This window comes from Mya arenaria, chromosome 8, assembly GCF_026914265.1.
Source record: "Mya arenaria isolate MELC-2E11 chromosome 8, ASM2691426v1".
Taxonomy (NCBI): domain Eukaryota; kingdom Metazoa; phylum Mollusca; class Bivalvia; order Myida; family Myidae; genus Mya; species Mya arenaria.
The window spans coordinates 45,874,038-45,901,974 of NC_069129.1; the positions used below are offsets into that span (position 1 = coordinate 45,874,038).

The 27,937-nt window shown below is 35.6% G+C and overlaps 1 protein-coding gene across 1 annotated transcript; it reads left to right on the forward strand.

Moving 5' to 3' along the window:
• The first annotated feature begins 722 nt into the window (after positions 1-722).
• LOC128244254 (uncharacterized) lies at positions 723-27,875 on the forward strand. The gene is made up of 16 exons (XM_052962272.1): positions 723-814; positions 1,891-2,024; positions 3,303-3,417; positions 4,269-4,518; positions 10,734-10,809; positions 12,327-12,400; positions 13,209-13,290; positions 13,691-13,782; positions 14,335-15,771; positions 16,577-16,805; positions 17,140-17,507; positions 18,447-18,589; positions 19,418-19,473; positions 20,661-20,795; positions 21,987-22,091; positions 25,193-27,875. Exons 2-16 carry the CDS (start codon positions 1,906-1,908, stop codon positions 25,314-25,316), a joined length of 3,405 nt encoding a protein of 1,134 aa, XP_052818232.1. The 5' UTR covers positions 723-814; positions 1,891-1,905; the 3' UTR covers positions 25,317-27,875.
• Positions 27,876-27,937: the final 62 nt, after the last annotated feature.

Here is a 27,937-nt window from a genome sequence, read left to right on the forward strand (position 1 = left end):
CGTCAAAAATTGACTTATACACTGTCAGTTCACTAGGCACATGTTTGTCATTATTTGAACGACATAAATAAACTTGATCATAGATAATTTTAAATTCTCGCGGTGATACATGTATCTAAGTTTTTCAGTATTTATGCACCAGTCAATTGAAACCACGGACCCCCCAGGTCCGGGGGTATACCGGGGATAGCCGGGGAAATGGGCCGTGTTTTTACCTTTCAGGTGGCCCCGCAGTGCCTAGTGAATGCGGTGGTTTTGTCTTCGCTTTAAATATAGCGGGGAATGTGCCTTACTTAGGGTCCCTGGGGTGCGGGGGCATTTGGTGGGGATTTTACCATCTGTTCGCCCCCGCAGGGCGGGGATTTTAGCCGGGGTTGGCTGGACCGAAAGTCAAAGTCCCCGCTATTCCCCGGACCTGGGGGGGGGGGGGGGGGGCGTGGTTACAATTGACTGTTGCATTACCACAGACAGTTTAAACATGGAAACTCGGCATTATAATTCTGTGATATCTATCATCCATGTACCGTCTTTGGTTATAAACAAGGTACTCTCAACTATATATTCTAATTCTATTTGGTACCCAGTGCAAACTGAGTTAGTTGAAGTCTGATAAATATTAAACAACCCATAAGCACTGACAGGGGAAGTAACCGCTTCGTATAGTTTTCTGTAATATAATCAAGATTTTTTTTATTTCGTGTTATTTATCGTTGGATTCAAACAAAAAAAAACATGGCGGGCAAAACAAATTGTTGAAAAATCAACACAAACATACAGGACCCGTTTCAAAACCAGACAATTAGGCCATCGTATTGTAATATTTTACTTTTGTTTATTATTTGCTTATAGAAGACTGCCTTTTTCTATTTGTTAAGAATACATTTTTATTTGAAATCTTGTTTTGAAGGGAACAGAACAAGAGAACATCTGTCAAAAATACTGATCGTATGTTGGTAATACATTTTATTTGAATATAACTTGAATACACCATTTCACAAGAAAAGTCACAAGTTAATATGAATGTGTGTACGATATGTAGTAATAAGGGACTCTGTATTTTCTGTTTTGCGAATGTCATGAAATAAAAAAAATAAATTGAAAGCTGAATTTGATGTGAATCACTGATCATTGATGAGTCTGATGTTAGACGAGTACTGTTGTTGTTTTTTTGAGCGTCCAAGGAAACATTCCGTTACCGCCTCATTATATTTAAGCTTATCTATATAACTTTTATTCCCACAATCACATTATAGTTCTTTAATGATGATAAATCAAAATGTTCAAAGGTATACCATTTTTAAAAGAAGTTTGGTAGTAGCTTGTACAAAATTGAGAAAGTCGTAGAGCTCTATCAACTTCAACTTTGGGAGAAAAACTTTCAAAATTGATGGCAAGGAACTTCAATCTTCCACTTTCAAATTCATAATTGAAGCCCTGGACATTACTAGTTTGGGTCACCTACACTATTCACTAATTTCTTTTTGTGAAAGTGACTAAAAATATTTCAAATCAAATTTTAAATAGCAATTAAAAATTCCAAGTGAATATGTAGTGCACCAGTCAATTGTAACCACGCCCCCCCCCCCCCCCCAGTCCGGGCGGATAGCCGGGGAAAGGGCCGTATTTTTACTTTCCATGTGGTCCTGCAGGGCCGGGTGACCGCGGTGGTTTTGTCATAGCGCCAAATTTAGCGGAGATTAGGCCTTATATAGAGTCCTGGGGTGCGGGGGCATTTGGCCGGGGATTAACCATCAGTTCGTCCCTGCAGGGCAGGGATTTTACCCCGGGTTGGTTAGACCCAAAGTCAAAGTCCCGGCTATTCTCCAGACCTGGGGGAGCCGTGGTTACAATTGACTGGTGCATAGTTTGAGATAATTTTTTTCAACTCAGTTACCTTAGCTGAAGATGTCAAACAAGAGACAAAGCATCGCTCAAACTCCCAGGACTGCTATAGGGGAATACCTAGATGCCTCAAGGACCCATTCACAGAAATTCATCAGAAACAGACATGAAGGTCTTATAAGGTATAGAAACATTTTCAAGGTGAAAATATTACTGATCAATCAAAGTAGCTAGGTATTTAAAAATAAGTCAATAATGATAATGAATAACAATCAACAAATTATGCTTGAGATCAATATTTGAGCTCAATTTAATTCTGATTTCTCGGGAAATATTGTCACTTTAGTTTACTGGTGCCACAGAGTAAATTTTTATCAAGGTTATGTGTGAAAAAATGGACAAAAACACACATTTGAAATGTCACTTATAACATCTTAGAACTAATCACTATTCCAGTGATATTGTCCTCAAACTGGTACAACTGATACAACACAACAGGAAAAACTTCTATTTTTTAAGTGTTTGCATTGAATATAAACTTAACGTGTTTATAAGAGTTTTCTCGAATTTTCAGATAATAAATAAAACAAAAACAATATGGCAAAATTTGCAGTTCATGTTCATTTTGAAAACTAAAGTGACACAAATTATTACAAATACATATGAACAGTGGGACAAATGAATAACATTGTTTTTACATTCCGGCAAATATTATTTGATCATATAAATTAGATGTTAATTAGTCGCACTAATTATATTGATTAACTGCATTTAATGTTGTCACTAATACTATGTATCCAATTTAATTTTATAACTTCAAATTTTTATGTTTCACACTAATTTGTAAACTCAAATGTTATTAAATTATTTCCTCATATATATGTCAATCTAATACCTAATGCAGATATCAAAATAAGAAACTCACATCAAAACCTTAGATCATTTTTTACAACATATGAGCCAACGGTTGCTATATGACCATTTGATTTCATAACGGTTACGAATTGATTAACACAGTGGTTACGAAATGACCAACATTGAGCGGTTACGAAATGGAAAAGTTACGAAATGGCCATAATTCAATTGGTAAGCTTGTTCTTTTTTAATATTTATAAACAATCGCAAAAATGCTTGATTTATTAAAACTATTGCATAATTTTATTTTGACAATACAATTCGATTTGGTCAATGTGCATATTACTGCACTACCAACGACAACAAAATGTACATACATGTTACGTATGTATGTATTTTTCCCAAGTCAAGGGAAGCAAATCATGTATTATAAAAGATGTCCCAAGTTGTCTGTACAGAGTGAAATGAGAAAGGGTTATCATTTTACTCGCGCCAGAATGAAATGATCAAGTTATCAATCACTAATATTTTTCACTCTTTCACTGGTATGCATAAAATAAATTGTTCTCAAACTTGTACAACTGATATAGTGGTAATGATTTCAGGACCCCTGAGCCTTTGCCAAGGCCGAGGCATGCTCGAGTGTCTAGCCTGCGTGGTGAAAGACGACGGACGTCCCTGTCTACAAGTGTCAACGTTGAGGACACTCCAAGACATCTGGTCTGTGAAAATATTAATTTTGTTTCAATCTCGGTGTACTAGTATTCTCTTTCTACATGAAGGTCATTATAACATTCGGCCTTGAGGTACGGCAAAACAATCTGCATTGAAGACCATGTTAATTTTTGTAGGACCAACTAGTAATTTAGTCCTACTTTTGTTTAACATTTTAAATAATCTTAGTAAACAGATACAGTCGACTCGTTTACAAAAATATACAGGTTGGAGGACTAGATTTTATTATTAAAACTTATTGATCAGTTTGTGTTTTAGATATTGTATGTAGCAGTGGTCGAAATTAGCACAAGCCCCCAAGCCCTGCACTGGTAAAATGTCTTCCGGGCTTGCTCAAATTCTGAATTTTATATACATGTAGCAGGGCTTGTTTAAAATTGATGCCAAGCAATAGTATAAGAATTCGGGATTGTTCATCCAAAAGTCAAATTTCGATCACTGTATATAGCTTCACTTGTTTTGTAACATTTGAGATAAATTTACTTCCATTTTGAAGTAAAGGTCTAACAGAAGGTACTGTTTTATAATCTTTTGTTTTGATTAACTCGAAATTTGATTACAAAATTCAAACAAACCTTACATGTTTGGTATTTAAAACCAACAATGTAAATGTAATATAACTCAAATAAGCACATGTTCTAACATTTTCTATGAAATTCAAAACGCTTTAAAGTTTAACTATTCACTGCCCAAAACAATCTGCTCTTTTGTCCCTTTTCTGTATCACCCTGACCTTGTTAAAACCTGGCTAAAACACTATAGCAGAATATTTATTGTTCCGATTAGTCCTGTTAATTTTCATGTAAAAGCAAAAACTGAAGTTTTCTGTGTTGTAGATCGAGGGTTTTCTACAAGAGGAGCACAGTACAGCCCCCCTGGTGCGGGTCCAACGCCGGACATCCCAGACTGGTGTGTCAACCAGTCAGCCTCCTCGTCTGGATGTTGGTTCACCGAGGGTTGGGTCCCGCCCAGGAGCGAGGAGGTCTATTCGGAGGTCTGGGTCTGGGTGGCAAGAAGGTGCCAACATGTCCATGGGTTTTGATAGTGACACCCCGAGGACACTGCTTCAGAATTTTATGAGAAACAGTAAGTTTTTGATATGCGGCTAAAACACAGTATTTGTCCACCTAAGTGTCTCACCAAGGTGGAAAAATGAACTTCCATGCAGGGCCATGAAATTTTGTCCATTTTTAGTTTAAAGTTTCAGTCATTGGAAATGATATTTGTTTTCCTACAGTCGCTTTTATAAATTTATTTTTTTGGCGACTTTTACATACAGGTCAGTGTAAGGTTACAGACACTACAACAGGCATATAACAACAAAGATTTTAATGGAAACAAGTCTGTATTATTCAGGTTAACACAGAAAACTAACAATTAGAATGTTAACAAACAAATGCATAAAATCTCTGCTTGAGATAAGCATAAAAAAAAACATATTTCATCCCAGTTGCGATGAACTCTAAAAATTGACAAAAATGATCACACAACTTTAACTGTAACTTTTAAAGTTTGTAGAACCAAGTGCCCCAAGCACATTGTTTTTCTAAAATAAACACTTTTCCTATCAAGTATAGTCAGTTTCTGCTGTTTATATCAATAGAACATATTTTTTGTATGAGATAGAAATAGACTGCACTACGGTTACGGACTCTACACATTGTAAGAACCAACACATGCTCAACATTTTCTATTTGAAATACACATGTTTGTGTATTTTCAACAGATTAACTTTAACTTTGCTGAGTTCCTGTGTATTGAATTTAAAATGACCTCTTTCATTGACAAGTTCAGGAGCTTCTAGCTTTGAAATGATATGTTCTGTTGGCTCCTGAGAAACGTCTGACTTCTCAGGCCACACATATGCGTTTCCAGCTTTCTTCATATATTTAAGCCCATATTCTGTTTCAGATTTACTTGTAATTTCAGCAACGTAAACACTTATGGGTCCTTTTCTCGGTTTGAGCCCAACGGTAACAAAATCACCAGGTTGAAAGGCTGTATCTTGTTGGGATGTTGTTGCTGCTGTCTCTTCTATTTTTCTCCTCTTGGCTTTTGGTTGCTTGGTCTCCGATTTTCTTTTCAAAGTTATTTGTTTCTGTCCTTTTGTTTGTTATTTGCAGGTTGCTTTAGGCTGCTCCTTGTTAGATGGTTGTTTCTTCTTTACATTTAGTTTTTCTTGGACTTTACTAATAACATCAAGGTTTCTTTTCTCCCACTTATTAACTATGTCTACATTCTCACATTTTGATGTTACACCATTCACACAAGCATCACAGTAACAACTAAGTTTCCATGAGTTCAGCTCATAGTCTTTACCAACAGACTTAACAGAGTGCAGCTTCCGTGTTCCAGTTAATGTTTGTACATTTGTTTCTGGTCGGTTTCTATTCACATTTTCAACAAATACAAATTCTCTTCTCGACAGAGTGCTTTTTACAGTGTCCACTACTTCCATATTCAGAGTTTCTTGACAAAATTGGTAAACGTCTTCAGCATTACCAAGAACTTTCCTGTTACTTATTACAGCACGATAACAAGCATTCTTTACAGTTGCACCCAACCCATCACAGACATTCTTTCCATGAGACGTTTCAAAGTAGTTTCGAGTCATTTTGGGCTGCTTTCTGAGACTGATATCAGCAAACGCCTTTTTCCCCTTGTACTGGGCTGCACACCCATCAGTCCACTCGTGGAGTTCACCAATCTTCACCCCTCTGCTTTCTAGTAATTTAATGGCTTGATTCTCGAAGACAATTGCTAAATCCGCATCATGTTTGGTTTCTTCACTTATTCCAATGATGGCATGTTTTACTGTAACATCTTTGTCATCAAGACTTTCTTTATAGTAGCACATCATTGGATGTACAGTTACCTGGTTTCTATCAAAGAACCCTGACTGCACTTCACTTTGGAAGACACATGCATAGTTCTCACTGAAATCCATTACCATGGCTACAGATCCCTTTGTTAATTTCTCTACACATACACCCATTTGTTTCTGTTGCCAGGATGCTCTAAATGCATGCTCTGGGTACACCATCATGTCTTTCTCTAAAGCTGTCAAAAACACTTTGAAATCAGCTTCTTTGGGCACACAAGAAACGCAGCGCTTTACTTTGTCATATTTCTTTATTTCAATGCTTTCCCATTGATACCATGACACCATTCCATCTCTGTTCTTTTCTTCCATAGTCGCCAAATACTTTTGAAGGCCTTGTACTCCACATTTTTCACAATTTCTTGACACACATTTTAAAGATGGCTCTTGTTCATAGCTGCAGAATGTTGCATCACTCAGACTCTTCTTATCAATCTTAATGTCTTCTGTCATGTCAGTCTCTTTTACAACTCGTTTCAATGTTGTAAGTGCTTCTACTTTCAGGGCTACATTACAACAAGTCTGGCACAGGCATGACCGTCTGCTTGTCTCGGACACTTTCTTTACATTAACTGGTTTTAGTTTGCTGAATGATGCAAGTCCTATTTTATGATTGGGGTTTCTTGTTTTGTATAACTTGTGTGCTTCTTCTAGTGTCATTGTCATCACATGTTTCTGTAGTGTTTCTTTCATACCAGTCTGAGTTTTGATTCTAACAACATCACGTTTGGATGGCACCTCTCTGCTAATTTCAGCACTCAGGTAGAACTCTTTCACTGATTGTTTCACATGATCACTTATCCCATCACATCTTGTTTTTCTCTGTTTCTTTTTCCACCATTCATTTCTCATCTTCCTTGTCTTGTAAGACACATTGAAATATTTACTAACTGTGATCTTTTTGTATTTCCTTAGTACTGATTCACGTATTACATCATATGCATGTTTCTTTTCTCTGTCTTTTCGAACACCAATGTTTACTTCGGAAATACTTTCTTTCAAGGAATTCACTATAGCATCTGCTACTTCAAGTTTCTTCTTACAAGCTGGTGTCATTGTTACTCCTTGGTCAGAAAGTACTTTGGATGTTGAAGGTGACTCAATAAGCTTCTTTAAAATGGCGGCTTTCTTCTTTGGTGTCCTAGGCAGAATGCCTTTCACCATTTGCGCTCGTCTGTATATTGTTGCACGGGATAAGTTACTTTTGTTCTGTCTGCTTTCTCCATGACTGTCATTTTCATCAACTGTGTTAACAATTGGAATTGTAGGAGACTTAAGTTTAATTCGCATTCTCCAGGCTTGTGTTCGCTTCACAGCTTTTTTCTTTTTTTCTTCCAGAGCCGGTTTCTTACTCTTTTTAACACCAGGATCTTAAGAAGAACATGTTGTTTTCATCTTTTTTCTCTGTCTGTATCTTTTCATTTCTTCAGCTTTTTTCTTTCTTAAGGAGGCTTTTAATTCAGGATCTGAATTGGCCATGAGTTTCACTTTCATTCGAGCTTCCTTCTTTCTTTCTGTGTCTTTCTTTTTGATTTCAGAATATTTTGTGGAGTTTTCTGTTTTCTGACGCATTCTCCATGCCTTGATTTTCAGCCTGTTTTTCTCCTTTTGCTTCTTTTCTATGTCTTCATTCTTTTCAGCATTCATTTCAGCATTTTTTTCAAGTTTCCGGGATCGCAGTGATGATTTTCGGCTCTCTTCTGTAAAAAGACATTCTGAATATTAATTAACCTTAAACGGTTGGGTTCAATGTATACCTTAGAATATTAATATATATGGTATATAAATCTTCATATAAAGACAGGTTTTGTGAAAAGAAAAACCTCAAAAGGTATAAATGTCCCTATATGGTTCAATTGTATTGTTTCTGTTCATAAAAATGTTTTTGAACATACTTACAGTAGACTTAGAAACAAGTGGCCGTATTTTGTAGAGTCTGTAACCTGAGTACAAGTACAAATCAAATATTACTTAAGCTTCAATTCTGTACATTTAACAAGTATCCACTGTGTCTGTGATCTGTATATTATAACACTGATTGTATTCATTGGCATACACGCCAATCTTTATGTAAAAATATTTCATCTCGGCTCCGTAATAGGCTACACAAAATGAAATTGTGTGTCATACTGTCATAGGATTTCCATTAAACAACCTGTTAAGACCATTTTAATTTGTTATATGTTGGGCATGGCAATTTCAACAAATAAGCATCACAACATGTGCACTTCATGTGGACAATTGCATTAATTCAGGGCATCATGTACAGACATATGGTTTTGGTTACGGACCCTACGTAACATAGCATGGAATGTTTAGATAAGGATAATACATACCTAGAGCATCACTGGAACCAACACCTTTAGTGTTTTCCATTTGAAAGAGCTTCTTGCTGGAATCTGACCGACTATTACCCAAAATAAGCCATTTTCTTAGCTGATTCCATCATTACAGCTGGACTGTTGTATTTCTTAGAAAGGCGGTTGTTTTGGATGATGCAATAATTCATCACAAATATTGTTGCATCAGCCGTTTTATTGGTATTTTCCAATAGTTAAAAGATGATGCAATATTGCACAATAAAAAAATTGCTTTTACCATGAAAAAATATAAGGAAATATGCTATTGAAAACAATGGAAATTTCAAATCAAAATTTGAAGGCAGATTTTGTAGTGTCCGTAACATTAAATATGTAAAAAAAATGCAACTTAAAATCAAAATATTCCAAAAATATTTCAGCCATTAAACATACTCATACAGAGGTTTTTATTTGTGGAATGCCACATTTCTGTCATTAATACATATGTAGATACAAACCCATGGTTACGGACTCTACAGATTTTTTAACCCTGAAAATCTTACAGGTGAACCTCCTTCTTTTTAAGAATGTGAATCATGAATGCCCAAAGCAACAAAAAATTGGAAGTTTGATTAATAATCAGTCTTACAAAACAGTTATCACTTGTAAATGGGTGAATTTTCAATGTTTTTCATGCATATAACAAGGGATACTTATTGTGACTTTGAAAAATTGGCAAAAGCACCACTTTATGTTAATAAGTCATATTTTCTGTAATAATTTGTCTATTTTCTCGATTTACCCACCAAAATTTAGCACTTGAAATTTTCTATAAGCTGAGGTAATGCATTTTTTCCAAATCATCATGCAAAATAGATATATAACAGTTTGAATATATAAAAAAATCAAATGAGACAGCATAACGCTTGAAAATGGCCATTTTTGGGATATGTTTTTTGCTGTTACTCGAATACAAATTGATATTTTCACTTGAAATTTGGAGGCCAGCAGGAGTGGACTAGGTTACATGCTTTGGCTGCAAAGAATTAAGTTTGAAATCACACACTTTCCTTCAATCTATGTATAACAACCAAAAAATATAAAATGGACAAATACCGTGTTTTAGCCGATGGTGAATTAACTTAAGGACCTTAAGTTAAGGTCATTGGTTTGAAAGGTATAGAGATGTTTAAAGTACAAGTATTAGTAATATTACCATACCTGTATCTTTAGCGTTTTTAAAACATTGCAAAGGTCTTATTATGGGTTGGGTTTGTCTCAAAATGGGCGAAGTCTGGGAATTTTAGGCGACCACTTCGCTAAAGTCGACCCCTCGCGAGAGCCCTGAATCTGTTAGTTTCTTAGCAATATGCTCATGTTTTCCAAATAACTAATTACTAGTGATGTTCCGATGATTGAATATAATCAAATATTGGTTGGTTGGGCCTGAAATTGGCAACAATCGATTGTATTTGGTCATTATCGATCATTGATTCCACAGGCAAGTTGTTTTTCTTCTTTCTCCCATTATTTGCGTTCGGTTAATTTCCACCAATTTTCTCCTTTAATGTCATTTAAACATGAATGCTGTAGGACAAGCAAGCAAATGACCAAGAAGCACTAGCATGCTTCATGGAATTTGCTCGCGTGCCATACCGCGTTCTTACAGTATAAATGCAGATCAATCCTTAAATAACTGACAATGGTATCTGTGCTAATTGGCATATAGTCTTACTGTAGCAAGTATGATAAAATGCTTGACATACATTACAAATAGCATATGATTGGTGCGTAGGGAATATGCAGACAATTAAGAAACACATTTTTTTTTTTATTAAAACAATGAAAATCCACGAGTTTAAGTACAATTTGAATTGTCCTTGTTTGAAGAACCGCAAATTTTCATGACTATGTATATAAATGATTTCACAGTAATTAATATTCAGAAATTATGGATCATATTATTGCAAAAGACGCATGCTTTTTTAAGGTTATTGCTCTTTGATTCTTTTTATACTTGTTTGTTTTTCATAACTGATATGTTTTTGGGGTTTTGACTTTAAAACACATACACAAAATGGAACAAATATTAACTAGTTGGCATACATGTGTGTTCGCAGCGTCACAAGAACGTTCATCCGGCTTGAGCTCTCCCGACATACAGCCCCTCGTCAATGATACATACCACACACCAAGGTTGGCCTAACCTTTGAAAATTATTAGTATTTAGGGTTTTATCTGAAGGGTAATGGAAGAGTGCTGCACCCGATTCTTTTTCAGTTGCATCTTTCTGCCCTCATGGAGACCGGCATAGGTACCCTTCTGCCTTCATAGAATTAAATGCTCAAGACTGTCAAATATTTCTTTTGTATTGTCTAAAACTTATGATAAGATTATAAATACAGACCCACATATCAATATTTGGCAGTTGAAACCTAATATTGATTTAATTAAACACAATTTCTAACAATTTCTGCCAAATTCATTGTGTTCAAGATCTTCATAGCCTGATTCAGTGTAACCTTTTAACCTTAGTACCCTGTCCCTTTTCTGCAGCACCTTGTCCTTTGGAAATCCTTGCTAAAACTCAGGGCCCAATTTCTCGAAATTTCTTAAATCCCTTATAACAGGATTAAAATAAGCTCGTTATGTTTGTTTTTCAATAATTTGGGTTAAATCAACTTCTTTAAGAACTTTTATACTTTATATAAGAATTAAATTTATGATTATCACAATAAACCATTTTCATATCATAAAAGTTCAATTTAAGTATGTATTTTAGCTAATTAAAATAAGCTACTTAAGCCTGTTTAGCTTTAGAAGTTTCGAGAAATCAGGGCCTGGTAATTAATACTTTGTAAGTGTACTTGTCAAGTTGTGCTATTTCATGGGGTTTATTTATAAGGATATCAACTGAAATTTTGAAGTTTAGTGTTAGATAGGTGATCTGAAATGGTCCGCATGACACAATTTTTACACGACATTTTTAGTTTTCCCACAATCCAGGGCAAGTCAGAAATATATGTTTTGTTTTCAAGGTAAGGGAATTATTTTAATTGGTCAGAGAAATTTGGGAATTTGGCAAAAGTCATGGAAAAGACGGGGAAATTAAGAATCGAGATCGAGGGCCGTGGAAACAATTGGTAGAATAACAGATAAAAGGAAATAAGCCTGAGACAGTTTCATCCTTTCTGGTTAATCAAAATACATGTACTTTAACAAATCTTTTATTGACACTATTTATTATATTGTTCAGCCCAGCCTAAGGTTATTGTCCATCTCCCAATTATGAACCTATTAACACCAATAGTTTGGTCTGGGAAAATCAGGATTTGGTCTGGGAAAAGTCAGGGATTTTATGATTTGTGGGAACCCTGATTTTGGATTTTGTTTCTATGAACAGAACAATGTATTACAAAGGAACATAACCAGAAAAAAACTGGACCTTTTCTAGGTATATGTGTGAAGGTGTCAGTTTGTCTGGCCCCATTTTTCATGCAGAACTCCTAAATTGGACTAGTAACTTGAAACAAAATAAAATTTTAAATCCTTTAAGATAATATTGTGATGAATTTCTAAAATATTGTTTCAATCATTTCATAGACTCTAGAAAAAAACAAACTGAACCCAAATGTGCTATGAGATAACTAATTCAACTAATTCAAAAACTATGAACTCCACTGGCATATATTTCATAAGTCATTCTATTTCAGCCCATTTCGTGAGAGCTCAGAAGGTTCAATGATAAGCAGGTCGTCTCGGAGAGGAAGGACACCTCACAGGACAGGTAAGTTCTACAAGATCAGCTCTTCAGGATTTTTGTAGAAATAGTTGAGGCAATTTCCTTGCTGCAAACATTTGAGCTTAGCATAAATGTTGACCTGTTTCCACTTCTCTGTCTAGATGATAATAAATTTTAAAACGATTTACTTGAGACTTATTACACATATTCAGCAGGGATGCCAATTCTTTTCATGCTGATTTCTTCTTTTATGTATGGTGTGTGTTGGGGATATTCCTATTTCATACTAATTTCCTCTTGTTTTACAAAATGTGTGTTGGCATCCCTGATATTGCCAATGAAAATATGCTCAGAGTGAATGAGGCTGGGCCAGCTTTGTATGGTACTCTTTTATGGTACCCAATTTATAGGCATTATTGGCATATATCTTGATACGTGAACTCGATCTCTGCTTTTATCTATATATATGCTCTTCGATTTATTGTGTTCTTTTACTAGGGCATGCATTTTTTTAAGGCATATTCAGTCCGGCTGTAATAGTATTGAAGATATTTCTGTTGGCAATTGTTGAAAATGGATGTTGGCATCTGCTTGTTTTACTCCCTTAATGGTTTACAAGAGTAAGGAAAGCTAGCTTGGTGTTTAGTTCTATGATCTTAATACATTTACTTCGATCTCAATCTATAATGTTTTTTTGCGATCTGTCTAAAACATTTGATGGAGGCATCATGTATAACTGGCAGCTTCCTTTACCAGCTTTTGCATTTATGCTTTCTGGTCAGATCCTCTGATCTGGATTGCATAAAGATGAAGGATACTCAAATTCACAAAGTCTCGTTTTCTGATGTTGCAGGAAAATTCAACATCACCGCCCAAGAGCAGAATTCTTCCCTGGTGATTCCAGCCACCAACCCTAACGACTACACCGTACCGAGGTGAGATACTTTGAAAACTAAGGCAGAGTATTTCAGCAACTTATCAGCTCAGCCATTTTTAAAAGCTAAAATAGTTTGATATCAACCAAGTTTAATTCAGACTTGCAGGGTTCTCAATAAGTTTCGGTTAAACCGTCTCAAATAGTATAATATCAGACCAACTTCTACATATCCTACTTTAAATTCATTTAGTTTTCCAAATTTGAACTGGCCGAATTGTCATTTGAACCGTCCATTTTGGCAGGCAGCCGGTTCTTATGGAGAACACTGGACTTGACATAAAAGCAAATCAAGAATTAAGGCAATACTCTTTTCTTGACTATCCATACATTATGGTATTTATAAGGTATGTCACCAAAATTGTTATACAGCTGAGTAACCCTGTGGTATATTGTTGCAGTCCGTTCCGGTCAACCTCGGATTCAGAAGATGAGGAGGTGATAGCAGACTCTCAGGCCGTACACAGTCAGACAGCCAGCAGTAGGAGGAGAGGTAAATAAGGGGTTGTTTTTTTATATTTTGATTTGAAGGGGTCATTTTCTGGCTTAGGAAATGAAGAAACGATACCAGACTCCCAGGCCATATACAATCAGACAGCCCAGAGTAAAAGATATGTAAATTGGGGGTGGGGGTGCTCTTTGGTTTTAATTTGAGACTGTCTATGGGGTCATTGTCTGGCTAGAGAGATCAAGAAGTAATAGCAGACTCCCTAACTGTTCACAATCAGACAGCCAGCAGTAGGAGGAGTGGTAAATAAGGGGGTGGGGGTGGGGGTGCTCTTTGGTTATAAGCAGTCATTGTATGGTTTGAGAAATGAAGAAGTGATACAACACTTTCAGGCCCAACACTTCCAGGCCCATACACAATCAGACAGCCCAGAGTAAAATAAATGGAAATAGGTAAATAGGGGGTGGGGCTGCTCTTTGGTTTAGGGTCAATATAAAAAATGTGCTAACACATCTTTGCATCCTTACAGAGTAGATGCTAGTACTTGAGAAATATTTTAACTAGGATGCATGTATACATGTATCGCTATGCTTTTAGACAGCTTCAACTTGACGGTACCAGAGAGCATGCTTGAACATCTGAGGTTACAGAGGTCACAGCAGGCTGACGGCCAGTCGAGGGGCAATAGGAGTGACCACCATTCAGGAATCTCCTTGGCTGACCAGCACATTGACCAGCTTGATCAGTATGATGGTCATCAGGGAGGGGAGGAAGAATTTGACCGCAGCAGGCAAGAGATGTTTGAAGAAGGGAATCAGTATGATGATAGAATGGCGTATAGAAACGATAATGATGATGTAGATGATGATGATGATGAAAGGACTGAGTATACAAGCAGACTGGAGAATAGGGAAAGGGATCATTATGTTCATCAAGAAATGTATGACAGAGATGATGGTCTGGAACAGTACCAAGATGAGGAGATGGATGATGATCAGAGTGAACCTTCAGGCCAATACAGGGAGAAATCAGGCCATGATGAATCAGAAAGCCTCAGAGAACATGGAGGTGATGGCTTAAAGATTTTACCGGAAGGAGGAATGTACATGCTGCCAATGAAAGTTAGTGAAAGCAGCATTGAGGAGAATTATCGAAACACGAGCCATGTTTCAGCTAGTAGTCGCAGTGACATGTCTAACATTGGAATGGCTGAAGTTGAAAATGGGACTTACGTTGGAAGAGATGAAAGTGCAAGCAGATCCCGTAGGTCGCTGTCAAATATGGAAATGGCTGATGCGGAAAGTGGGATGTATGTGGACAGAGATGATGGAGGGAACAGATCCCGTAGGTCGCTGTCAAATATGGAAATGACTGATGCGGAAAGTAGGATGTACGTGGGCAGAGATGAGATTGCAAGCAGATCCCATAGATCGGTGTCAAATATGGAAATGACTGATGTGGAAACTGGGATGTATTTGAATAAAGATGAGAGTACGAGCAGATCCTATAGGTCATTGTCAAGGTCGAGAGATGATCTTGCTGCCAGTAGGTCGGATATTAGTAGGAGAAGGCAGAGTTCATTCTCAGCAGTGAGTCCTGAGGTTGATACTATGACCAGGCACCTGAGTACAAGCGTGGACCTGGAAAGGTCCATGAGGGCTCGAGACCAAGAGAGAATGGGTAGATACAGTGAGGGCCACAAAAGTAGGTTTGGTTCTCCAAGCAGGAGTGAAAAAGACCTGCGATTAAGTGATGGTCACTTGCATGGGAAAGGATCCCCATTTGATATGCAGAGGTTGAACTCCAGTTATGAACATCAAAACCGAGAGAATCAGTCAAGATCAGCTTCCAGAAGTGTAGGAAATCGTTCATCAAGGGACCTGAATATAAGTTCAAGGTCAAGGCACAGCAGTGGTGAAAGTTTCTCTTCTTCTAGAAATCCTCATACATCATCCAGGTCATTTGATGGGGATCCACAGACTTCTAGGCGGGACAGGTTTCATGCTGAAAATATGGGCCATGCTACTCTCACAGGTAAATATTGGACCAGTTGTTCAGACCTTTGTCAAAGTTAACAATGTTGTTAACATCACCATTGTTAACTTTAAAATCTTAACTGCACTAGAAATTCATAGATACTCATGTGATCTGTAGTATTTCTTACAAGATTTGAGACAACTGTTTCAGATGTACTTGTTTCATGCAATTATATGAGCACAACTTGAATGTTTATATAATTATGTAAAAGGGGAATATTTTCAAATACTCTTTTAAACCATTTATTTGAATGCTTGTATCACTCAAAAACAATAAACTACTTTTTTTCAAAAAGAACTTCATTTGCAGTGGTTTAAATTAAGCCTGCAAAATGTCTTCCGGGCTTGCTTAAATTTTGTATTTTATATAACTGCGCTTGTTGAACATAGTTGATTCAAAGCACTAATGTAAGAAATCGGGCTCGCGCATTCAAAAGTCTTATTTTGGAGGACTTCTGAATATTTATTGAGAATTTTTATTCAAAATTTAGGGTAAAAACTTTTTGAAATTAGGAACAAAGCCTTTAAAGAAATGGCTGGAAAAAACTCTGATGTAGGAATAGGAAACTATTTTGTACTTGTAACCTACATATAATTGAGTTAATTTTTTGCAGTGTTTAATTGGTAATAGTAAACCAATTATGACTGTGCTTATAAATTAAGTTCATCACAGGATTATTTGGGCACAAGTTTAAGCAGCACTATAGTTTAATGATATTTTTTCCAAATAAAATGACAAATTTCGGGAAAAATGTGACCATGTGACCAAAGTGTATAAATATTTCTAAACCTCTCATTCTCAGATGATATGTACCAGTCACCACGGAGCTTGTTATCTGGTCGTCGGAGCCCCAGTATTGCCTCCACCCCTCGGGTTCAAGAGGACTGGGAGTCCGGCAGCGAGCGGGGGGATGGGAACAGCCCCCTGAAGGCGGTCACACCCTCCCCCGTTGTCTCCCCTCGAGGGGCCAGCCCTGCAAGCTCCTCCCACAGGTCACAGGGGTCAGCCAGAATGTCAAGAGTGTCTGATGGGTATGTATAATTTGATGGTTAAGCACTGACAAAAATCTATCATTTACAACTGAAGTCGCTGATAATGAATTAAAGCATAATCCCTAGATTATCGGTTTCCATGTGGTTTTATCATCTAAAACTTTAAATGTAATAAGATTTACTTCCTGGTCTTTCATTCTGGATAAATTTTACTTACAACCTGAAGCTTATCATATCATAAATTTAAGCAGCAATAAGACAGTATTCTCATGTTTATGCATTCTTAAGAACTACAGTATTACATGCATAATTATAAAAAATCATTATGTAAATGCATTTTTAATTCTTGTAATGACAGGTCAAGGTCAGGGTAAGTCTCAGGTGGTTCAATGATGTCCTCAAGGTCACAACAGCCACAGCAGTCACCTAGGACTCGAAGCCAGGGAGGAAGAACCCCACTAGGGTCATTGACCTTGCCGCAGTCAGAATCCCGGACAAGATCAGGGACTTTACAAAGTCAAAGGTCAACTCCAGTACTTCTAAGGTCATCGCCAAGGCTTCAAGGGTCACCAAGTGCTTCTCTGAGGTCAACATCAAGGTCGATGCAAAGATCATCTCCAAGGACACCAGGGTCAAACAAAGGCACACCGAAATCAGAGAAATCTGTCCTAGGTAGCAGCACTAGACATATGGGGCTGTCTCAGGCTTCTCCTGTTATAGCAGGGAAAAGACATGGCTCAGGTATGATTTAATGAATTGAGAAAATGTCTGTGTGTAAAAGAACAAAAAATATAGTACATGTATTGCTTGGTGGTGTTGGCAATGATGGGACTTTTTTGAACAAATTTGAGCTGCATCCATAAAACACAACTTACAAACTATATATAACTATAACAATACTTTAAAGATATTAGCATGAAACTTGGTACATATATTATTGTGATACGGTCAAAGTCTTTAAGGTTCTAATGTGTTCGTAAAGGCTACACCATTTGGCCTTTTGGTTGAAGGTAAATAAAGGTGGACATAGTTATATTGTAATTCCAATGATCAATTATAATTGAATATTGATTGATTTAGTAAATTTTAACCATTTTAAGCGATTACTGAAAGTATATCCTTAAGAGCAGTTGTTGAACTATTTTGGTCACAACCACATACATCCGATATTTCTGAGAGGCGTCCCTAGGGGTTTTTGGTCTGTATTTCAGGGGATTTTGATATAATACCAGGGGATTTTTATGCAGCAAAATTTAGCGCAATATCTTCATTTATGATATATATAAGAATAAATACAGAAACACACTGTAGTTACAACAATTTTAAGGGATAGTCATCATGGTCCTTCATGGAACTTCACACTCATAATATTATGGATGCTTTTCCACCGTCAACCTTGAGCTAGTTTAAAAAAAAAATCCAGGGGATATGGATCCCCCAACGGGCGACCCAGGGGATGGGTTAGAATTCTGGGGGATTTCCTCCCCCCTCCCCCCCAAATGAAAGGAAACAGTATAATAGGCATAAGAGAGATATTACGTAAGTCAGAACATGCAAATAAGAAATATATGGTAATAAAATAATGATGCAAATATGCAGATTGTTGATTAATCAGTTTCAATAGTTGTTATGATGAACACTACAGTTATGAGAATTGTATGTACATGTTTGGCTTTACAGCTGAGGTGGACGCTCTTCCCCATCAGACAATGCTGTTTTCCCCCCCAATAGCCTCTACCCAGAACATCGGGGCTCTCTCCCGCCGCCTCTCCCCCCAGCCATCAACATCTAGACAAAGTAGAATCACCGACTTTGTACAGCAGGTGAGCAATCTTGTTTGATTAAGAAGACAATCTCTCAAACTACTAGCCCCCGGTACTCAATTAGTAAGTGCTGTTTTGGTGATAAAATTAAACCTTCAAGTTTGTTCATTTTTAGCTTATCTGAGCACGTACTGCTCAGGGTGAGCTGTTCCCATCTGTCATCTGTCCGTCAACAATTACTTCAAAGGACATCTCCTCTTGAACCTCAAGGTCAATTTAGATGAAACTTCACAGAATGTTCATTTGATGGTGCCTTTTCAAAATTCAAAATTGTTCAAAGAAATGGAATTACATGCAGAACTCTGGTTGCCATGGCAACCATAAGGAAAAAACTTCTTTACAAAAATGAGGCCTACAGCTTAGATATTTGGTGTGTTACATTGTCTAGTGGTCATCTACCAAGGTTGTTCAAATTATGTCCCTGGGGTCAAAACTAACCACATCCCTGAGTCAAAAGTTTCTAACATACTCATTTTGGGAAATCTTTTTGTTTAAAACAACTAGGGCCAGACCCTTGACATATTGAATGTTTCATCATACAGTGGTCTTCCACCAAGTTCGTTAAAATTATGCTCATGGGGACAAAACTGGCTAGGCCCTGCAGTTCACAACCATAACTATAAACAGAATAATAGCATGTGTAGTTAAAAGAAATATCCAACCTTTTGGCCTTATTTTTTAGCAGGTTACGGTATTTAGGAAGCAGAGGTATTTTTTGCCTACCGGTATGTTCATTTTTAGAATATAATGTTTATTTTTAGATCATAATTAAGTGTTAAAGTCATGTTTTTTTGCTTGCCTTTGAAAAGTAACCCTTCCTATTTACAGACAGAAGGCGAAAATACAAACATAACCTCCACTGCAGCAGAAATAACAGTAAAAAGGCTAGTACAACCTTTGATTTCAATATGTCCAGCTCCAATATCATACATGTATCTTATAGTTCTTGAAAACCTAGTATGCGTAAAACAGTCAGCACCAATTAGCATTTTTTTATTTCATTATCTTATCCTATGTTGTTGATGCTCTTCAATATAAATTGTATTGACGTCATATTTGATGTTATATAATTGATCTTACTCATTCATATTAAATGTCCTCATTGTAGGTCCCTATAAATTAATTTTTATTGCTAGACTTTCATTCCTGCTCTTTTTTTCTCCAACCCTTAAATTTTATTCACTCAAATAAAAATGTTGATTAAAATGTGTTAATTCATACATACGCTATACAGTGTTTAACATTCACATGTAAAAAAGGAGAAATGTTACTGTCATGTTCATGGTTTGTCTAGAAACACATGCATATGGTCCCTTATGCAAAATGAGAAAGAGCATGAACACATTAAACAGTGAAATAAAATAATAAAATCCCCCCCCCAACCCCCGGCCCTAATGAATAAAAAAAATTGGATGAAAATGGCCTTATTTTAAGAACTGAAATTTAATACACTCCTATGATTCTTTAAGAAATGCTTCATATCGTTACTACAGTTACACTCTTCCACACTATGTTTTAAGTATCATATTTTTAATTGGGTTTTGCTAAAGAGTTTTGGTAGGCCCTTTCTGGTAACTCCCTCTTGCCCTTATTGAGACCAGCATGTTCACCCTTCTGCAATCATAGAATTCAATAATGAAGAAGTTGTCACCAAATATTACTTCACTTTTACACCATTCCTTTCTTTTCTTATTTACAAATATTAAATGTCCCAATTCTTTACAGCCTGTGTCAATGCGCTCTGTTTCTACCTTACCACCCTGTCTTTTTTAAAACCTGGCTAAAACCCTATCAATTAACTTAAACTGCTTGTGTACGCATGGGAGTATTACCTTAAGTATCTTAAATAAACAAATCACCCAAGTAAGGCACTTTCAAAATGGACTGTCCCCCGTTAGAAGTTATGAAAAAATAGGAAAATATTTTGGAACTAATCTCTATAGATTCTTTTATTCTGCCACTGTGGGTGAGTTGTATGTTTTAAATGGAAGATGTCAATACTTTTCTGATTCTCCGGTTTCCATAATGGATTCATCAACTCATCAATCTAACCACTGTAAATATCTTGTAGCCCAAAGAAGAAGGTTGTGCGAAAACCTCGTCAGAAGTCTCACTACCTGATACCAACTTCAACAGTGAAGAAACATTTCAACCATTTTGCCGGCATGCGTGTGGCCAAGGACGCTATTGAGGAGGTCATGAAAGTGTATGTGATAGTTAATATCAATTCTTTAGAGCTTAATTGTAACAGTTATCAAAATTTGAATTTGGATGAAAAAGTCGGAATATTTATACTTTTGCTTGGCATCAAATTTTTAAACAAGCCCTGCTATATAAAATTCAGAATTTTAGCAAGCCTGGAAGACAGTGCTGGGCTTTTGGGCTTGTGATATTTTTTACAACTGTAATGAGAGCTATACGGGAATTATGAATCAATCTTAAGTGATCTATTTCTTGGATAAGCACGAGTATGGATCTTTTCTGAAAGTCCTTGAGAAAATCCCTCCTTAGGCTCAAACCCTCATCTTTTTGAGTAAGATGATATTTAAGCCACTTAACTACTCTAACCTCAACCACACAAGGAAAGTGTTGTTTTCAAAACAGATAGAGACACTTTGCGAGGATTCCTGTCTGTCTGAAGTTTCACTTTAAAATTGCTTTGCTTTTTGCGTCTCCTCTTGAGCATGATTACTTTGTCTATCTGTGCTTCATCAGTGTCTCCTTCAACAATAACTTTTGAATGATGTGTTTTTGTCTTCAAACTTCATATTCACATATTAAGTTACACCTAGTAGATGACCCCTATTGATTTTGGAGTCAATAGGTAATGTCAACCCTAACTAGAAAAAATAAAACACAGTCACTTTTGTTTCAGGCCAGTTACTTATGAAGGATTAAGTGTAGTCTTTCAAAATGTGTATGCCTTTTGGTTGTGATCAGATGACCCCTTTTGCATATTGGTCATATTATTATATGACCTCTATTGATTTTGAGGTCAATAGGTGAAGGTCATATTGAGGTCAAGGTATTGGTGAGCTTGACTTATAAACAATACAATTATAAGGCTATATTGAGGTCAAGGTCACTACAAAAATTGTGAGTGGTCTCATCAGGCATCTCATCTGATTCACTAAATTCTAGTTTAGAACTAATAAACATTACCATTATAAAAGACTTTGGACTGTTTGACATTGTGAAAAAAGTTGGAAATGAGGTCAACAACATCAACCGGTTTTAAAACAATTGTAATATTCTTTTTCAAAAGACATAAGCAATGATGAAGCTACTATCTTATTAGTGATAGTTAAGCTACTTAATATCGTCCTTAAGATACAATTCATCTCAAAAGCATATACATGTGTATTTGTTATTGCATTGCTTGTGTTTCATTGTCAAGGTCTGAGACATACTGGGATAACTTGTGTGCGGACTTGGAGGCATACGCCAGACATGCTGGCAGGAAACGCATACAGATGGCCGACTTTGAACTGCTCTTCAAGAGGTACATATGTTAATTTCATGCTGTCATAGACACTTTAATACTACTTACGGTCTAGATAATTGTTATGAATTTATTTTTTAATAATAAAGCATACATGTACATATTTTTTTTTTTTTTTTTTAGTTAGCTTAGGCCTAAAAAAAAAAACATTTGGTTCGGGTTACCCGACCCTACCTACGGAATAGGCGCCGACCCTACCGTTTTTATAGTCAGTTTGAAAAAAAAATGAAAAACTAAAAAAAAATAAAAAAAATAAAATAAAAAATATTTCGTTTTTTTTTTAATTGCTTTTTAATATTAAGATTAAACCTTAAATGCTTGTACAGAAGATAGCTTTAACACCATTCTCCAATGATGAAAATTATATTCTTATATAAGGCCACTCCTTTTTTATTTTTTGGTTTACAAGAATTTTTGGAAAAAATGTGCACTGGGTGGTCGAAAAAAAAAAAAAAAAAAAAGGAAAAAAGTCACAAAACATACTCTTAAAGGGTGAACATCAGAAAACAACATAAACACAGTCAAAATTTATATCATTTACTTGTCATTTTAAATCCTTAAACTGCTATTAATGCATGTTTTAATACACTAAAGTTTCAAAGTTCTTATTAAACACACAGTTTAAATCTTACATACTGTGCATATAAAACATCAATGATATTGACTATAAAACATGTTTACATGTATAAACTACACTTTTAATCAAAGATTCATTGAATATCACTCAGCAAGACATTTGTTTAGCTTTAAGGGTATGCTAAAGCAAAAGTGAATGCAGAACACTTAAAAACTTACCAATATTAAATTGAAAAAAAGAGGAGGCGAATTTTACGCATTAAAATACACAAAAATTGCGCTGTATTAAAACAATACATAACATTTTCTAAACATTGTTTAAGTTATTTTAATATTGGATTTTGTCAATAAAGTGAAATAATTACCAATTTTGTAAATAAGGAGGTAGCATTTTATAAAGACATTTGAGCTTTAATATTGCGAAAACAATTCCTGAAAAACTAAAAACCAAACTAGACCTAGATTTGAGTATATATAACCTATACCCTGAGGGGTCCTAGTTGTGTGTAACCCGATCCATGCTAAGTCCGGATATTTTCGGACCGGGATATTTACCATGGGATGTTCACCAAATCCATTTCAAATTCAAATCTTGCAGCAAATTACCACATCAGTACATAAAAAAACACATAGCAAAATATTAAATCTTGCATGTGACTTAACTTTATGTACCAATGATAGTAACAGAGAAATCCATAATTATGTATAGGACATTTTCATCTTCTCCCAACTCCGCCAATTTGTGTAAACATGCGTTCACAGTGCATCTATCTATACTTCATGCTTGTTTATTTTTCATTTTAAAGAGTATTCCTTGGTTACAACAACAAATCTCATTTATAGTGAAATATCAAGTTCATTACAAATTGAAATGGACTTATTCAAAATAGTTTTCCGTGTTGTTTTATCTAAAGGTTTTGCACAAAACTCCTGGCATTGACACATGTGTTCAACTCTTTCATTGTGTTTACTCTACTATTAACCCAAACATGAATAAACATGTAATCTAAAATAAACACAAGCTTTACATTGACTCAATGACAAGTATTTCCAAACCATAAGCACTTTGTGATTTAAAATCCATAAACACCACCGACCGAACTTGTGAATCTAGGTCACCGGTGTCAACTTAGAAAATTAACTTTCGATTTCACCATTCCCACTTAGTGCACTGTTATTTGATATTTAACCATAAAATGTTATAAAATGTTTTTCTCACACATAATTTACAGATATTTGTGTCTACTAATTCGATGGCAGCCGCTGACACTTTTATTTTTTATCTATAAACAACAATATTTTCATGACCTAAATTTGCGGGGAAAAACAACAATCACGTAACAGCTATTGTTTGTGTCGGCTGTTAAATTTGCCAATGTTTATTGCTGTTGTTATTTTAACAGCTCCTGCATATTTTAATTAATTATTTCATACAAAGAATGACTGCTATCGTCAATTCCGCCATTGCCAACGGCGCTGCCATAACAGTTGACTGGCTCACATAATATCACTATAAATTGGCGAATACGGCTACGGAACAACAAACCAGTCAAAATCGACTGCATTCGTACTCTTACCGTTCGTTTTTCTTTCGTTTCGCACCAAAATCAATACGGTCGGGAAAATAATTTGGAAAAAAAAGTGAAATTCATTTTTTATTTTTTTTGTACTTTTCGGAAAAATAGACCCGCCGGTTTTGTAAACCAATTTATATAAAAGTAGTGGCCTAAAACCTACCTACCCTACCTATTTTTTTTAAGGATGTAACCCTAACCAAACAAATTTTTTTTTTAGGCCTTAGTGACATTCTTATTCAAAATCAGTAAAACAAACATGAATTTTGAGTGATAAACCTTTTAATAGTTTATACTTACTAAATAATGCATGTATGGGAAATGTTAATAACTGTACTGATAACCCGATTGTAACCGTGTATTTAATAGCTGAACTCGAAAAAATATTAAATCATTGGTGAGTGCTAAAAGGTTTACTGTGATATACTATTGTCTCCAAAGGTAGAAATACTGACTTTTCTGCACCTTTCTTTCATATTAAACTTGGTATCCTTCATAAAAACCATTGTTTTCGACATTTATTCATCCTTTTTTAGGTATATTGAAACATTTGTAATTATTATGGTAAATCTTGTTAAGGAGTTAAGAGTGCATCCTTAAGGTGCATGCATTTATATCGATTGGTGCTTATTGCAGTGTTTCACCAGCATAAATTAAGGTTGATTGCTAGTGCATAATTCAGTGATGAATAATATGTAACTTCAAACAGGTGTGTATTTTTTATGCAAATTGAACATCTTCTTAAAAGCAGTCTGATGACCATCAAATCATGTCTGAAATGTTTGAATTCACTTCTACAAATATTAATTAACCTTTGGGTGGGGGGTAGGGGGGTGGGGGTTATCGATTGAGGTTTCAAACTAGGAGCCATTTTTATGCAGGTATTGTAAAACATACTGCATCTTTACTCATTATTCCAATGATATTTACACATGTAATATTAAATTTCAGGCAAGGCTATGTAACAGAGAAGACCAGTCTTAACTCCTTGATTCGTCGCTACCTTCCCTGGGAAGAAGCTGATAAACTAATACCAGTCATTGGTGCAGACAACAAGATATACCCAAAACTGTAGACTGCTACCACCGACCATGTGGTTCAATATTGGTGATTTAATACCAGTCATTGGGGCGGACAACAAGATATACCCAAAAGTGTAGACTGCTACCACCGACCATGTGGTTCAATGTTAGTGATTTAAAACCAGTCATTGGATTGAACAACAAAATATACACTGAAATAAACACAGCTATTTCCTTGTGGTTTATAATTGATGATTTAAGTCCAGGCATTGGGGCAGAGAACATTATATATCTTAAAATTGGTGATTTTAGAGCCGTCATTGAGGCAGACAACAAGATATACATGTTCTACCAATAATATCAACACCGTGATCGCAGCAGACAACAAAATATACCTAAACTGTTGACCGCTGTCATAAAGTGTTCAAAACAGTCAACCATGTGATGTTTGTGGATATATATATATATATATATATATGTATATCGTAAAAGAAAAAGTTTTCTGTTTTCTTTTTAATAATAAAAGTGTCATGGAATCAGTGTAATTATGTAGCTTGACCATTATGGTAATGTAACCATTCATTTTCATTTATTGAAAAAGAATTTCAAGTCTGAATCAACAGTCATGTTACAAAATGTACATACAAGGCAAGGATATGATCATCAAGGATATCATTTGGTATTCAAATGTGTAGATGCATATAGATATTGTTTTGAGATAATGTCTGTAAAGAAATATTTCCGCTGTATAACACTTTGTTGTTCATAAAATAATTTGATGACAATGACTATATATAGTTTATATGTTGTTGTTTTTTCCAGGAAAAGTCAAGGTATTGTCAATTCAAATGAAACTTGGTACACGTGTTGCTAGATACGCATATGTAAATCAAAGCCCGTAACTCTGATCATAAGTATTATCAAGTTATGCCCATTTGTTACTAAAATACATACAAATTCTTTAACCTTGGCAATAAGAATCATTTATGTAAGTCATATAATGATTAAAATATTATACTAGTATTTTTATGTTCCTTGTGTTTTACATCAATAATTAATGTTGTTATATCAATATTAAATCATAGCATTAACTCTGGTTAAAGACCTAAGGCAGGGCTCTGTTAGCGGCGTAGATGCACCATGTTTCATTTAAAATGGTGAAGAAATAGAAAAGTTACCTTTGTTTAAATTCTTCATTTGAAGCAAAATATTGCTTTCCAACACAGCATTTGTGACGCAATTTATCACCTGGTATATACACACTGTATACCATATGTAAAGAAAATGACCAAACAAGGTCTTAGTAGAGCATGGGGCCTTGTGGGCCTCTTGTTATAATATATTTGGATTTGTTATACTAGTTATTAACTACAGTACAGCAAATTCTTTCATTTAAGCACCATTGAGTTCCAATCCTTATTAATATAAGGCCTAAAAAAAATTATGTCCATTTCGGGTAACTCGACCCTACCTATAACAATGCGCCGACCCTAACTATTTTTTTCCGTTTCTGAGCAAAAAATATATTCGTTAGCGAATAGAGTTACGAAGGGCGGATAAATGCAGATTTTAATCAAAATTATTGTTAATATGATAAAACAAAGTCAGGCAATGACAGTAATGTAGGAAAGACTGCCATGTGCAAGAAAACACTCTGAACTTAGGACAGATTTTGAAAAAAAATCAATAAAAAAAATCCCTACCTACCCTACCTAGAAATTTTGGGACAGTTACCTTAAAAAACAATTTTTTTTTTGGCCTAATCAATATTAAATCAAGATATCCTCTTATAATTTCCTGGAGCAGACATGAAGAATACAGCTTCCTGACCTTTGACACAAAATCACGGCCTTGACCTTGGAGGGTCATGGTTGGAACATGCTATCAGCTTGTCGGCTTGACATGATTAATAATAGAACTGGATTACTCCATTGCTTTTTTAGCAAGCGCCATAAGGTTCAAACAATAAGAAATTCAATCAAACTTATGAGGCAAAGCTTACTTTAAAATAAGTTGGCGTACATGATTAAAATAATGCATTCATATGGCCATATACTTGAATCGTTTACAGAAAAGTTAGTACAGGAAGCGTCTGATAGGATCCTGGATTTTTGTACATTCTGTTTTGAAATCTGTTGAGTAAAAGCAGACTCCAAACTGTGTTCCTGCTGTTTGGGTATGTGACTTAGAAAAATGCTGAACCTAACTGGCCTATTGAACCATTAAATTTGAATCAATTGATACGGTTCGGTTGATACTGCACTTCTGTCTGCACATGCAGCATTGAAAATACTTTCTAGTATTTGAGTATTGCTTCAAGAAGCGAATCCAGGGATGATGATATTTAGGATTACTGTGAAATCAGGAATGAGAGCTTTAACTTTCAGTCTTATAGATGTGTTTGTTTAGATTGTTCTTCGATTGATATAAATTGCATTAAAACAAGAGATGTTTGTCAAACATTATGCCCCCCTGAGCGCCATGTTGTCAGGATTATATGGACAATTGAATGAAATATGCATGGACCGAAATGACAGCTGATTTGTCGCTAACATTGTATGCCGTTGAGGCAGTTTTAAGATTATGACCATTCAAAGTTTGAGGATAGAGTGTGTTATGACCATGACCTTTGACTTTATGACCTCAAAATCCACAGTAGTCATCAGCTGGTCAC

What these genes read in the sequence shown, in the direction of transcription:
- LOC128244254 (XM_052962272.1), top strand. Translation starts at nt 1,906, where the DNA reads ATGTCAAACAAGAGACAAAGCATCGCTCAAACTCCCAGGACTGCTATA. An exon ending in AGCCAGCAGTAGGAGGAGAG is followed by an intron (nt 13,783 to 14,334) that starts GTAAATAAGGGG and finishes CTATGCTTTTAG; the next exon opens with ACAGCTTCAACTTGACGGTA. An exon ending in TCACCGACTTTGTACAGCAG is followed by an intron (nt 18,590 to 19,417) that starts GTGAGCAATCTT and finishes TCCTATTTACAG; the next exon opens with ACAGAAGGCGAAAATACAAA.